Here is a 13,932-nt window from a genome sequence, read left to right as displayed (position 1 = left end):
TGGGTTCCCTAGACGCCGTTCGCCTCGCCGTTCGCATCAGCTCGAGTGGCGGTTGGCGTAAACCCAGGCAGGGCTCTGGAACGAAAACCGCATGTATGTTCGTTGGAGGTCGTTGGCTGCCACCGTTGCGTTTGCCACCGCCGCGCCTTTTGATGATCAGGATCGAGTCCCTGGTCCTTGCCAGCATTTGGCACGCGCCGGATTAGAGCATTCCCGCACCAGGGGATTAGGGAAGTCCTGCCCCACCGTACGCAGCGTGCACGAGATCATAACCCGTCTTGCGGTCCGTCACTTGTCCTAACTCGGACGCCTGGTGGTAATGGCACGTGTCCTAGACGCCATGCAGCCACTGTCTGCGTGCATCTCGGAGTAAAGCAGGGCAAGGTAGCAACCCGCCAAGTCATCGGCACTTGCAGACCAATCTACAGCGGCGCATTGTCGTAGGGACAGCTGGTCAAAAGGCATCTCAAGATGTCTTCCAAGGTCCTCCTCTCAGGGCACGGGGGCAAGGGAGGTTAAGTGTTCGTGCGGCCATACACGAGGAAAAGGCCAAGGGTGCCCCTGGACAAGGGGGTTAGGCACGGCGGTCAGGCACGGCGGTCAGGCCGTTGCGTCATTTGCATGCTGGCGTGGCAACCCCAGGGGTTTTACTCCAGCCAGCTGCCGCATAGGGAAACCGGGGTGTTCCTATCCCACGGTTACAGCCTTACAGGTCCTAACCCAGTCCGACCCACGTTCGGACCAGCACTTTGGACCAGCTACGCTGACTCACTTGCTGGCCCGGCTGGGGCCAGTGGGCAGGCCGCGAGCAGGGCCGTGCCGCCGCGCCGCCTCTATAACTCTATTACATGCACTGTTGTGGGTATCTCTGGCTTGTGTGCCTGTGTGGATGCGATGGGACAGGGTGTGCGATGGGACAGTGGTAAGGCAGGTTGGTGAAGTCCCGTAGGGTGCAGCTGATTCCCAGAACCCAACAGATGGCACACAATTGGCAACGGCAGGGCAGGAGTGCGCGATGGGACAGGGTGTTGGGTGACTGTTACACCAGAGCAACTGCGCCCTGCCATGCAGACCGCACGCAATGTATTATCCCGCGTATCAGCCTGTGGCATGACTCGCCAAAGCACTGCTCAGCTATCCAGGCTTGCATCATTGCGTCCCAGCTACGTGCATTGGCAAGTTGCAACCACGAACCAAGTGGCCTCGTTGCGAGGGGCCCGCGCGGCCCGCGCCGAATGTCCCGTGTTCCGCCCCCCTACTTGCCACCGCTCTCGTGTGTCTACACACGCGCCAAGCGCCAATACCTGCACACACCCTCCAGTATCCACACAGGGGCTTCCGCCGCCTGGGGAAACGGAGCTCTTGCTAGAGCAACCCCTACTACTAGATTCGTAGGTCGTCGGCGTTGTAGGACGTTGTAGGTGACACGCCCCTAAGGTCCAGGGGAGACATCGCTCGCGACCCGCGTCAGCAGGTCCCTCTGGTCACCAATGCAATCTGCGGTCCCAAGCCCACCCACGTGACCGTGGGCCACCCTGTATCCTTCACACGACCACATGTGAGCTCCAGAGCGCGGCGCGCTACCATACCTCCAGTTCCAGTGCAAGTCTGTCATTGCAGCCATGCCAGTATATTTGCTTCTATCTGCGCCCTCTTCACCACAGTGTCACCATGACTGTCTCCTGATGTCCGTCCAAGCGCGACGTGCGGTACCTCAATCCCTACGCTTTGACGCATATTCACATTACGTGCACCAGTGTCCAACGCATTCGCAACACCACTGCCTACTGTTCCCAAGCTAAACCGTCGACGTGGTTGGGCTCCTGAACTCCACACTCAGGACCAGGAAAGCTGTTTACACAGACAACGCCGTCAATTCACCCTAAACTCTGAAGCTGCGTTGCACCTGGCAGACGCGCCAGGCGTGGAAACAGCCCTCACACCCTGTCAAGATCACCAGCCAGAGCCAGCGCCCCCCCCCCCCGCGCCTCTCAGAACTTTCCGGCACGCACGCTCCCACAATCTCACGACTCCCGCAACCCCCGCCCCCACCTCTGCAGCTCTCACACCACGTTCATGGGCCGCACCGCCATGAAGGCGTCCACCACCTCGTCCGTCACCTGCGCCCGCGCCCGCTGGTGCCGCGACACCATGTCCGTGAGCACCGTGATCAGCTCCTTCTTGATCTCGCCTGCACAGGACACGGCGGACAGGAACTCAGGCGGACACAGAGGACACAGCGTAACGCGAAGGAGGATTGCATGACGGCTCGTATGACGCATACCCGGTATGTCCGGTATAAGTGCGCCTGAGGCAGTACCCGCGCCCGCGCACCTGTGAGCATGCGGCCGCTGCCGTATTCCTCGCCGATGCGGGCCAGCTTGTTGTCGTCCTCCATGAAGAAGTTGAGGTACTTCCAGGGCACGTCCACGGCCAGGTTGGCGCCCTTGGCCCGGTGCTCCTCCACAGTGGCTCCACCGCCGCTGAAGGCGTACTTGTTGATCTGGGTGGGGGGAGGGGCGGCGGAGGGTGTGCGTTGGGGGCAGTCACGGTAGCAGGCGACAGAGCTCGGAGCAAGCAAGCATCATTTGAAGCATGGTGCAAGCGGCCGCTACTCGTCTGCGCGCACCTTGTCCTTGATCTGCGCGGGCGTGTCGTTGACGAAGATGGCGCTGGTGGTGTCGCTGGCGCTCATCTTGCCGCTCTCGCCCTGCAGCGCCGGGAAGAACTTGGACTCGATCAGCGCCGGCTTCTGGTGCCCGATGCGCGGCGCCACGTCACGGGTCATGCGGAAATAGGGATCCTGAGGAGCGGAGGGCGGGGAAGCAGCAGGTAGGCGGGGTGAGGGGGCCAGGTCCGGTTGGCTGAGGGGCAAAGCTAATGCAGGACTTGACATGGATGGTGCCTCGACAGGGAAGAGGGTGGGCATGACTGGAGGCGTGCCGGGCGTGTTGCCGCGGTTGCGAATGAGCTGTGTGAGCATGGGTGATCTGTGCTTCTGCCTTGCTGCATAGCTGCAGCGCTCCGCCCTGGGCGCCCACCTGGTCGATGGCGCAGGGGATGAGACAGCGGATGTCCTTGCGCGTGCCGAACATGTGCGGGAAGCAGTCCGGGAAGGAGGGCGCGGCCTGCACCGCCGGGAACGCGATCTTGCCGATGTTGTCCTCCATGGAGAAGCCGAAGATGCCGCGGACCTGGTTCATGGTCACACACCTGCGGGGGCCGAGAAAACGACGCCAGGGCAAAGGGCAGCAAGGTTGGGAGGGCGGCAGGGGCCCATGCGCACATGGCTACGCAGGGACGACTATAAGTCCTGAACTCCTGGGTCGCCAGCATGGCTCCGGCTACATGGCGGCCTGCCGCTGCGGCCCCTCATCCGCTGCCCCTCTATGCCACTGGCCCACCTCTGGATGCGGATGATGTTGCGGTAGAATGCGCCGCCCACGAACTCGAAGTCGGAGAAGATGAAGGTCTTGGACACGTCGAAGCCGCAGGCGATGATGTCCTTGGCGTTCTGTGTAAGGGGTGGCATTCACAGGTCAGGGTACCGGGGGCATACGCCAGTGCCTCAAAAGGGGCTCATACAAGGGCGGCGACACGGGCTTGGTGCTACTGAGTTGCACCAAACCTTCCCCCCTGCCCGCCACAACCCCATCCAGCTTTTCCCTGCCTGCCACAACCCCATCCAGCTTTCCTCTGCCTGCCACCGCCGTCCACGCCGAAGCCTCAAAGCTGACTCCCGCCACCCCCACCCGCCACCGGCCACCCGCCACCATCTCCAGCACGGGCTGCACCGCTGCAAGCACGCACGCACCTCGCGGGCCAGGCGGCGCGCCTCATCGATGTCCAGGCCGCGCCACAGCGACTTCTCGTCGTCCGTGAGCTGGATGACCAGCGGCACCCCGAACGCGTCCTGCAGGTACTTGGTGAACATGAAGGGAACCAGGTGGCCCAGGTGCAGCGCCTCGGAGGAGGGGCCCTGCAGGGGCGGGGGAGAGGGCAGTGTGTGTATGTGTGTGTGTGTGTGTTAAAGAGCACAAGGAAAACGTTGCGCAACGTTGTGTGTGTGTGTGTGTGTGCAATCACCAGCCCAAGCTAAAAGGAGGGGGGCGGGGCGGGTGTTAACTTTGAACCAATCCCGTAAGGAAACTGTCGCGCTGCAAGGAGAAACGGGCGGGGCAGGTGTGTGGGAATACCGGGCATGACGGGTTAGGTGGGGATGATGGTGACGAATGCAGCCAAGGAGTTGCGGGGGCGAGGGGGCGAGGCGGTAAGGGGCGGATGCCGCATGGATAGGTGCGAACCTCCATTCCCGCAAACCAGCTCTCCGCCCGCCCTTCCCCGTTGCAAATCCGACTGCGGCGGCGCCCCTTGCAGCACTCACTCGCCCGGTGTACAGGTAGAACGGGATGCCCTTCTCGTAGCAGTCCAGGATCTCTTGCAGGTCGCGGTGCGCGAAGAAGATGCCGCGCTTCAGGAACGGGTGCGCGGGCTTGCCAGTCAGCTTCTCCACACTGTGCACGTGAGGTTGCGTGGTATTCAGCGGGAGGGCGGGTGAGTGGGATAGGTGGTCGGCTGTTTCGGGAGGGATGCATGCGACAGGAGGACTCGCGGCGGGAGGGGAAGGGGTGGATGGAGGGGGGGAAGGCGCGGCGGCTTGAATCGTCGGCGGGGTGCAGGGGTTGAGCTGGAGGAAAGGTGTGAGCGTGGCAAGCTGGCGCCTGCAAGTGGTGAACCCTCGTGATTGCATGGGCGTCATGCCTTGCGTGTGCTGATGGCCCCTGCGAGCATGCTGACTTGCGCCCTCCGCCCGCTCGTGTGCAGTACCAGATGCCGTCAGCCCCGGGGCGCGGCGCACCAGCGACATCCCCCAACTGCCGCCCTAGCAGTGGATGCTCCCCAGCCCAGCTGGCCAACGGCTACAGTATAGGCGGCTGCAGCCCCACGAAGTCTTGCTGGTGCCGCGCCACCACCACGCCATGGCTGGCGCCGCCGCCGCGGCCCCGTGGGCAGCAGCCACAGGCTGCCGGCTCGATCCAAAACCCCACACTATCATCCCTCTCGTTCCCGACAGTCCCACAGCGTGACGCGAGTGGTGCTCAGGTCATGGGTTGGCCCACGCACCGTGCCACGAGGTCCTCAGTCAGCTTTGAGCAGCCGAACTGCGATAGAGAAGAGGGATGGGGTGGGGGCGGGGGAATGAAGAGCGCTGCTGATAGCGGAGCTGGACACGGCCCCGTGCCACCTGCTGTCGGCCCCGGCCTGCCTCCGAACTCGCCCCTAAACCACCCCTACCTGCTCCAGCAGCTTGTTGTAATCGATGCGGCCATCAGCGCCACCGGACACGCTCCAAGGGTCGATAACCTGCGCCGCGTGTGCCAATAGAATTAGCGATGAGTCGCCGCCAGCCTCTCCCGGCAAGCCCAGATAGTCCTGATCTAATCGACCCTTTAGTCTTGCCTGCTCCTGCTCGCCGCCCTCCTGAGCGGCCTCTACTTTGGGCTGCTCCTCGGCCATGGCGCAAGCAAGCGGACCCAGAAAGTTATATATCTACAGTAACGTCAAATCCTAACAGAAAACATGACCAAAACCGCTAGATCATATCACGAGCAGAAACAAAGAGAGGCTGCATGGGGTACAATTCGACTGCGACTTGCGACTCGCTCGCGCTGGGTTTCCCGAGGGCAGGCGACATCGTGGCGAGCTCTATACTTGTATAGTATTGTGACAATTTGACATAGCGCCACACTACCGGCGCTTTCTTCTACCTTTGACCGACCTTTGACTGCATTCTCCACCACGCCATACCAACGCAACACCACGCCCTTGCTTTATTACCTATACCTAGACTCTCAAAAGCGACCTCGGACAGTCAGTGCGGGTAGCTACTGCCCGTTCTGAAATGTCGAGCTCTCCAGGAAATGGAGGCCCTCAAGGGCCCGCATTGTCGTCTTCATACCTCAAAATATGCAGCGACATCGGCTGTCAACCAATGCCGGACTTGTTAACAGCGCTGTAAGTGCACGGGGCGAAGTTTGTGTGCAGTTCCGAGAAAGGGCCAATTAACTGAGGCTTTGGGGCCCGCTTCGCAGGACGTCGGGCCAGCGATACTGCTCCATCACTAGCCCAACGGAGACGTTGCCGGACGGCAGCGTAATCTCGTTATGCGCGGTGCTACCTATGGCAACCTTCGAGTTGTTGAGCTTCCACAACCTGAGCCTGGTGCGCAAACCGGCATACGCCGACGGGGCGGGGTCTAGCAGCAGTGTAATTGGAGCAGTGTGGCAGGGAGCAGGCGCATAGGCTGAGTGAGGGGATTGGACGAGGGAGGGGCACGTGTAAGTTCCGGCGTGTGTGTGCGTGCAGTGTTGTTGACCGCAACTGTGGCCCAACCGAAAGGCCCCATCGCCAAACGCTCCAGCTTCTTTCCACGCCGGCGTGCAGAGCTCCAACAGCTGGGCCGCTATCGCGGATGCGTGCTCCAAGACGCGAGCGCTGCAGCGGCTCGTGTTCAAGGACTGCTCATTCAGCCTAGGTGCGCGCTGCCTATTGCTACGAGGAAGCTCGCTTGCCTGCCTGAGCAAAGCGTCACCATGCAAATGCCCGCGGGGGCTAGACGGTAGCAGTCCCCGCGTACGGTATACAGCCCCCGTGCTTCTGGCTGCCACCAGCTCCAGCCCCGCGCACCACCTGCCCTTCCCACCAGACACCAATGCACACGTCCCCTCCCCGGGCCTCGCCACGTCGTGCCTCCTGCCTCACCACCCACAGGCGGCCAGGGCCTGTCCATGTTCTCCCGCGCGCTGTCCGCCGCTGACCTACAGAGCCTGGAGGTCATGAACAGCCTGCTGGTGGGCGTGGAGGGGTGGCGCGTGGGGTGGTGGTGGGCGGGGCTCTGGGACGGGTGTGCTCGCAGGGGTGTGGGGCTTTGGGGAGGGCTCAGGTGCAGGTGTGGGGCTCAGGGGGTAGCTCAGGGGCCGGTGGGGCTCTGGGGGGGCGAGGGGCCGGCCAAAGGTAGACGGCTTGGCCTCCCCGGCCTCCCCGGCACACACCCCAGGCTGGGTTTGGGGGGGGGTGCGCATATTGCACGGCATGTGTGCCGCGGCTCCTGGCAATCACTCACGGACCCCTGGCTGCGGCGTGCAGGGTGACGACTTCGTGGCGGGGCTGTCTGAGGGCAGCCTGCTGGGCAATGAGCGCTTCACCACCCTGCGGCTGACGGGCTGCGGGCTGGGCGACAGCGCGGTGGTGCGCCTGGCCAAGGCCATCGAGGGCGTGGGTGAGTGAGAGGCCGGCCGGCGGGCCGAGAGGGAGGGCAGGGGGTCGAGAGGTAGGAGGGGAAGAGCATTGGTGCACAGCGCTGGCGTGAAGGCGAGGAAGTCAACGGGCTACTGCACAGCACATTGGCCGCATGAGAGCGTGGGAACTGGAGGCAAGCCGTGCGGGTCAGCCGCGAACGCTACAGGTGCGTGTTCCCCAACCCCCGCCTGGCGCCTGCCTCCTTCCACGCAAGCAGGCATGATGTGCTCTCTGCGGCTGCTGGACCTGTCCCACAACCGCATCGGCGACTCGGGCGCCTGCGCGCTGGCGGCCATGCTGGGCAGCGAGCCCAACGCCACCTCCGCCTCCGTGCCGCTCAACACCCTGGAGCTGGAGGGCAACCAGGTGAGGAGGTGGTGGAGGCGGAGGCGGCCCGTGTGTGTGCTCAGGGAACCAACAGGATGGAACGGGGTAGGGGGCTGAACATCATACGACTGTGAAGCGGCGCATGGTTTGGTCAGGAGCTCTGTGTTGAGGCTGGCGCTGCTCCTTCATGCGCCTGCCCACCCGCCTGCCCCGCAGCTGACGGACGTGGGTGGCCTGGCTCTGTGTCGCGCCGCCAAGGCTGCGCTGATGCTGCAGCGCCTCAACCTGTCGCTCAACCCGGGCATCACCTCGGCCACCATGATGGGGCTGGCGGACGCGGTGAGGGGGCGAGGAGCGGAAAGGAAGATGGGGCGGACACAGGCGGGGATGGAGATGGAGGGCGGTTGTAGGGTCGGGCGCCCAGCCTGGCCTAGCCATAGCCTAGACCGAACGCCGCTTTCGGAACTGATTGAACGCGCATGAGCAGTGTCTGAACTGAATGTGTGCCGTCGTGCTGCAGGTGCGTTTCAACACCGGCACTCTGAAGGAGGTGGCTGTGGCGGGCTGCCGCGCCGGTGAGGACGCGGCGGTGGCGCTCGTCCGCGCCGCCAACAAGAACACCACCCTGCAGCTGCTGGACATACGCGGAGTGCCGCTGGCGGCTGAGGTGAGGCAGCCCGGAGGGAAAGGGGCAAGGAGTGTCCGGCTGTCTTGGCCATGACCTGACCGCTCGCCCCCACTTCTCTCACCTCACACACACACGCACGCACAGACACAAACGCCTTGTGCGTTCCTAACACACCAGCAAATGCACACACACACACACACGCACTGTGCAGGGCGTGACGCACCTGTGCGCGCTGCTGCGCTACACCACCAGCCTCAACACGCTGCGCGTGGACGTGGCGTCTGCGGAGGGCGCGGAGGCCATTGCGCGCGACCTGCCCGCCAACCGCAGCCTCATGCACATCACGCTGGGCGGCCCCGTGCCTGACGGCCTGCTGGCGGCCATGAGCGAGATCCTGGCCGCCAACACCGTGCGCCGCATGCACGCCTCGCCGGGTGCGTGGCTGGGCGGGGCGCTGGGCGGGTGCTTGGGTCGACAGGGCGGGGGAGAGCGCAGCGGCTGCGTGCTGAGGTGCCGGGGGTGGTGGTGCTGTGGGGAAGGGCCCGTGGGACGGGGCATGTTCTGTGTTTGGTTAAGGGGCAGATGTGGCTGACTCCTGCCCTGCTTATGCCGCCTCGTCCACAGCCACCAGCTCTCCGCACATCCACGCCTGGATCGAGGAGTCCACACACGCCTACGCCGCGCGCGGCCTGGGCCAACCAAGCGGCGCCGGCGCCGTGCCCGGCGGCAACGCGTACCCCTACCATGCCGCCGCCGCCGCCGTGCCGCCCGTACACGCCGGCCTCGGCACCATCCACACCGCCATCCCCGGCGCGCACGCCGGCGCCCAGTACCCGTCCATCAATGCGCCGCAGCAGCCGCAGCCCGTGTCGGCCGCCGCCGCCTACGGACATCAGCAGCAGCACGTGCCGCAGCCGCACCAGCAGCAGCATGCGGGGCACGGCCGCAGCCGCTCGCCCTCGCCCGGCCGCGACGGCCCCACGCCGCCCGAGTACACGCGCAGCCCGCGCAGTGAGGCGGGCGGCAGCGTGTACAGCCATGCCACGCACCGCACGGGCCGGACGCATCGCACGCACCGCACCAACAACTCCTACGTGTCCTTCGGCGGCTTCACCGACATGAGCCGCCGCACCATTATGGTGGGTGCCCGGTGAATGGCAGCGCCTTGCTTGCGTTGGGCTGCCGCGTGTGGGGAGCGAGCACTATTCCACGCTGTCAGCATCAAGCAGCGTGGCAATCACATGCGTGCTCTGTGCCGAGCTGTTCTGTGTGCCTGTGCCTCCTGCACGTGCGGCTTGCAGGTGGGCAGCACGCCGCTGCGCGTGAGCGCCTCCCTGGCTGCGGGCGGCGCGGCGGAGAAGGCCGCCATCATCTTCCGCAACCACGACCAGAACGACGACAACCACCTCAACCGCCAGGAGATGTTGGCGGCGCTGCAGGAGATGGGCGTGCTCAACGGCATCAAGGCCAAACACATCGGCCGCTTCCTGGACAGCGAGTTCAAGAAGGCCGACTGGGTGAGTGCCGCCACACCGGAAGTGCGGTGCTTGCAATGCAGCGAGGCACTTTGCGCACGGCCAGCCTTCACCTTATCGTACGCACATAGCACACGCCTCATCCGGCTGGCCACCCACTTCTCCTCCTCCTCCCGCTTGCTCCCTCCCTGCCCCCCCTCCCCCCCTTCCACCCCCGCCCCGCCTGCAGGACAAGGACGGGCGCATCAGCCTGCAAGACTTCATCTCCTACTACGAGCGCATCGCCTACTACCAGGCCCAGATGGCGCGCGAGGGCCGCATCAAGTCCATGGCCAACCTCAACAGGCAGATGGTGCCTACGGGCGTGGAGCACAACAGTCACCTGAAGCGGGTGTTCAAGAACTACGCCCGACTGGCCATCGGCCAGGGCCGCGTGTACGCCGACGGCCAGCCGCAGATGAACAGCGCGCAGTTCCACCGGCTGTGCCAGGACGCCGGATTCATGGAGCCGGAGGGTGGGTGGGCACAGGCTTTGCGCGTGGCTGGGATGATGCATGGACAGGAAGGACATGGCGTGTGTGTGTATGTGCCCTGCCTGCAAGTGTGCTAGGGCACGTTTGGTCGGAATGCACCGTCTGACTGACACCCTGCGCTCCATCTGCGCCGCCCCGGGACCGTACGTTGCCCTACTGCCCCCTCCCCACCCGCTCCCCAGGCCGCCTGAGCACCACCGCCGTGGACGTGATCTTCACTCGCCACCGCGCCGCCAACAGCCGCCGCATGTCGTTCAAGGACTTCATTGCGGGGCTGGCGGCGTGCGCCTACGAGATGGGCTTTCAGTTCGACGACATACTGGAGGTGCTGGGAGCCAACCAGCAGGCGCAGGCGGCGGCGGCGGGTGGCAAGGCCGGCGCGGGCGGCCAGCCGCTGACACCCACCGAGTCGGCGGTGAGTGGCGGGTTGCGGAATGGGTGGGGCGGGTGGGAGGGGGTTTAGGGAATATTTGTCGGAAGGGTTGGGTAGGGTGAAAGAAAGCAGCGGTAGGCTTCACAGCCGGTGTAAAGTGCGTGGTACGGGTAGGGACCACGAACGAGCCTTTGACACACGCACGCGTCCGTTACGTGCCTCCTGCGCGACTCTGCACGTTGACCACAGCGCGACAGCGTGAGCGAGTCCAGCGGCGTGCACTACGTCCACAACCCGCAGCAGCCGCAATCGCAGCAGGCCGCCCCGCTGCCGGGAGACCCCAGCTTCGACGTGCTGGGCGTGCCGCTCGCAACCGTGCACGAGGGGGCGGAGGGGAAGAAGGTGCGCGCCGCAAGTACCGGTACTGGCAGCGATAGCGTTGGAGTCCCGCCGCCGAACCCCTTTGTGTGTAGCTCCAGACAGCGAGGCCGGCTAGGCGTGCCCGCGCCCACGCGCTGCATGGATGTATGTGTACCTTGTCGCATGCCCACCGAGTGTCGGGCATTCAACTGACCGTCTGCGCCTCTACCCTCTGCCTTGTCCGCTGTGTTGCGCTGCGCCTGCAGAAGGCAAAGACCAAGAAGGCCGGCAGCACCCGCAGCGGCGCCGGCTCCGCAGCGGGCGGCTCCCGCGCCGGCGGCACCGCGGCTGGCGGCGGCGGCGTGCGCAGCTCCATGAACACCAACCCGCTGTACGACAGCCAAGACTTCATCCCGGGCGCCGCGGCCGCAGCCGCCGGCGGCCCCGCCCACTCCTCCTTCAACCTGCACGGCGCCCTCGGCGCGAACGCGGGCGGCCGCGGCGGCCGCGGCTCACCCGGCACCCAGTCGCCCGGCCGCAACAGTGCGCCGGGGCACGCGCCGGGCGCAGGGCTGCCGCAGGCGGCAGGCGGCGGCGTTGTCCAGCCCTCTGACCTGGCGGTGCTGGAGGCGCGTGTGCGGCTGGAGCTGGAGGCGGCGGTGCGGCAGATGGAGGAGCGTGTGGCGGCGCTGGGGCCGAGCGCCAGCGGGGAGCGGTCGGGCGGCGTGAGCAGCAGCGGGCTGCCGGCGAGTGCGGACGCGTTGCTGGGCGCCAAGCTGCGGCAGCTGGAGGGGCAGGTGACGGGCGTGGTGTCGCGGCAGGACGAGCTGGACAAGGTGTCTTCGCAGCTGGCCAGCCTGCAGGTGAGGAGGCGGGGAGGGGGTGAGCAGGCGGCAGAGGGGCCAGGAAAGGGACAGGGAATGGGGAAGAGGGGGCTGGGGGATAGAAGCCTCGCTGTTTGGACAGTGGAGCGTGCGTTGACTTGGTTTCTGGTGACCCGCGTGTGGATGCAGGACATCCTGAACAAGCTGGCGGAGGAGATGGTGCGCATCAAGCAGCGGGCCGACACCGCCCACAGCACCGCGGCCTCCGCCGTCTCCGCAGCCACGGCCGCTGCCAACGCGGCCGGCAGTGGCGGCAGCGCCGCCGCTGCGGCCGCGGCAGTGGAGGAGCGGCTGGGCGCGGTGTCGTCTCAGCTGGGCGGCGTGCAGGACGGCGTGTCGGCGGTGGGGCGCGACGTGGCGTCGCTGAGCGGGCGGCTGGAGGGGCTGGGCGGCCAGGTGGCGGCCAACCGCAGCGCGGCGCAGCAGCAGTCGGCGCAGCTCACACAGCTTCAAGCGCAGGTGGGTCCACGCGCAATCCGCTGACAATAAACAAGTTGCGTGCTCGGTGTTCACATCCGTACGTTTGATCGCGTCGTTTCAGCTGTCATTTGCTTGGTGTTGTTGCAGGTGGCCCAGCTGTCCAGCCAGGTGTCGTCGGCGGTGACGACCTCCAGCATGGAGGCGGCGGTGTCGGGGGCGGAGAAGCGCCTGCAGGACCGCATGCAGCGATACGACGGAGCCCTGCTGCAGGTGAGGGGGCTGGGGCGGGGCGGGCGCACTCTGATGCGGGTGTGACCCCAGTGACCAACCAGAATAGAAGCACAAGTAGTTCACGTGCGGTATTGCGCGTGTGTGTTGCGTGCCTCGCAGGTGGCCAAGCAGGTGGACGCGCTGGACCAGAGGCTGCGCGAGGAGCAGGAGGGCAACATCAAGACCATTGAGATGCTGCTGGCGGCGGCGGGCGGCGCGCCCGCCGCGGCAGCGGGTGGTGCCGGTGCGTCGGCGGGCGGCGCCGGCGCCAGCAGCGGCGGCGGTCTGAGCGAGGTGCGCTCCGGCGGCAGCAACACCCTGCCAGCGGCGCGGTAGGCTGGTGCGTGTTTGTTTAGCGGTTGGAGTCGTGTGGAGTCGGTTTCGACGTGCTTGGCTTGCGTCTGGCGCAAACGGAGGCAATAATGGTGGCGGTATCTGGAGAACGGTATAAGACGGTAAGCGTTGGACAAGTGACTGAGTGGAACTCTTCCTTCGACCATGGTGATGACGGTGACGGACTTAAGTGATGCATTCGTACCATGCCTGACTTATCTTAGCGGTGCTGTTCGGGCATTTATGCCGTCTCCATTCGCCTGCACCTGGCGATCTGACGACGTCAGGGCGGCGGCGTGCATGGGGCCCTTCTGCGTGCAAGCGCCTGCCTGCCTGACATGGCGGCCTGGTGTGGAGCACTGGGAAGACGTTAAAGCAGCGACCTTGCTGCGACCTAGCGCATTCCCGTGTCTGATTTTGACGTGCATGTGTTGTATGCGTTGGGTTACATCCATGGGACAGTGGACTGAACCCTTGCCATACATGTTTAGATCTCAATACAAGGACGGTGATAAGTGACTTGGCGACATTTCAGACCTAAGCACTCGTTGTGGACTCAGGTCCAGTCCAGGCGCTTGCGCCACCATGCGCTCCACGGTACGCGGCGCCTGTAAAGTAATATCGTTGTGTGCTTCTACTGTTTCAGTCTGTCAGCCAGGGGGCATGCTGCAGAGGTACGCGGCGCGCGCTGTCATGTTGGGCTGGTGAGCGCTGGTGTGCTGGTGTGCTGCATCTCATGGCAATCGACAGGCAGCATCCTCTGGATCCGTCCCCCGGAAAGGGGTAGTTGGCGAGATTCGGGGACCGTATGCAGCCCCACGCGGCGAGAATGCACCCTCGGAATCGCCCAATCTTTCTCGCCCGAGGGCCTACATTGGGGCCCGCTTCTTGCCGCTCCCCGAAGATGCAAGCCCTGCGTGGGGGCCATCCGTGGGGGCCATTCAGCCGTCGCCTGGGTCGGACCCTACTGGAGTACTGGGAGTCTGGGACGCCTGCAGAAACGAAGGCACGCTACTCATAAGGGCACCAG

General features: G+C 65.1%; 2 protein-coding genes across 2 annotated transcripts; one reads left to right on the top strand and one right to left on the bottom strand.

The window, feature by feature from the left end:
* Window positions 1-1,027: 1,027 nt before the first annotated feature.
* Window positions 1,028-5,600, bottom strand: CHLRE_12g522350v5 (aminoacyl-tRNA ligase). The gene is made up of 10 exons (XM_001696991.2): window positions 5,461-5,600; window positions 5,296-5,364; window positions 5,125-5,162; window positions 4,385-4,514; window positions 3,815-3,979; window positions 3,405-3,514; window positions 3,042-3,213; window positions 2,630-2,803; window positions 2,335-2,503; window positions 1,028-2,191 (listed from the first exon to the last, which is right to left on the bottom strand). The coding sequence occupies exons 1-10, from the start codon at window positions 5,515-5,517 to the stop codon at window positions 2,064-2,066; spliced, it is 1,212 nt and encodes a 403-aa protein (XP_001697043.1). The 5' UTR covers window positions 5,518-5,600; the 3' UTR covers window positions 1,028-2,063.
* A 150-nt stretch (window positions 5,601-5,750) lies between these two features.
* On the top strand, window positions 5,751-13,716 carry CHLRE_12g522300v5 (uncharacterized protein). The gene is made up of 18 exons (XM_043068397.1): window positions 5,751-6,015; window positions 6,093-6,222; window positions 6,445-6,535; window positions 6,772-6,851; window positions 7,147-7,279; window positions 7,517-7,665; window positions 7,843-7,965; window positions 8,147-8,293; window positions 8,466-8,688; window positions 8,879-9,393; window positions 9,556-9,771; window positions 9,959-10,244; window positions 10,445-10,677; window positions 10,885-11,037; window positions 11,262-11,858; window positions 12,009-12,338; window positions 12,447-12,569; window positions 12,690-13,716. Exons 1-18 carry the CDS (start codon window positions 5,993-5,995, stop codon window positions 12,903-12,905), a joined length of 3,768 nt encoding a protein of 1,255 aa, XP_042918492.1. The 5' UTR covers window positions 5,751-5,992; the 3' UTR covers window positions 12,906-13,716.
* Window positions 13,717-13,932: the final 216 nt, after the last annotated feature.

This window comes from Chlamydomonas reinhardtii, chromosome 12 (genome assembly GCF_000002595.2).
Source record: "Chlamydomonas reinhardtii strain CC-503 cw92 mt+ chromosome 12, whole genome shotgun sequence".
NCBI lineage: Eukaryota > Viridiplantae > Chlorophyta > Chlorophyceae > Chlamydomonadales > Chlamydomonadaceae > Chlamydomonas > Chlamydomonas reinhardtii.
Note: the sequence above shows the minus strand (reverse complement) of the source record. Positions and strands in the feature narration are given on the sequence as shown.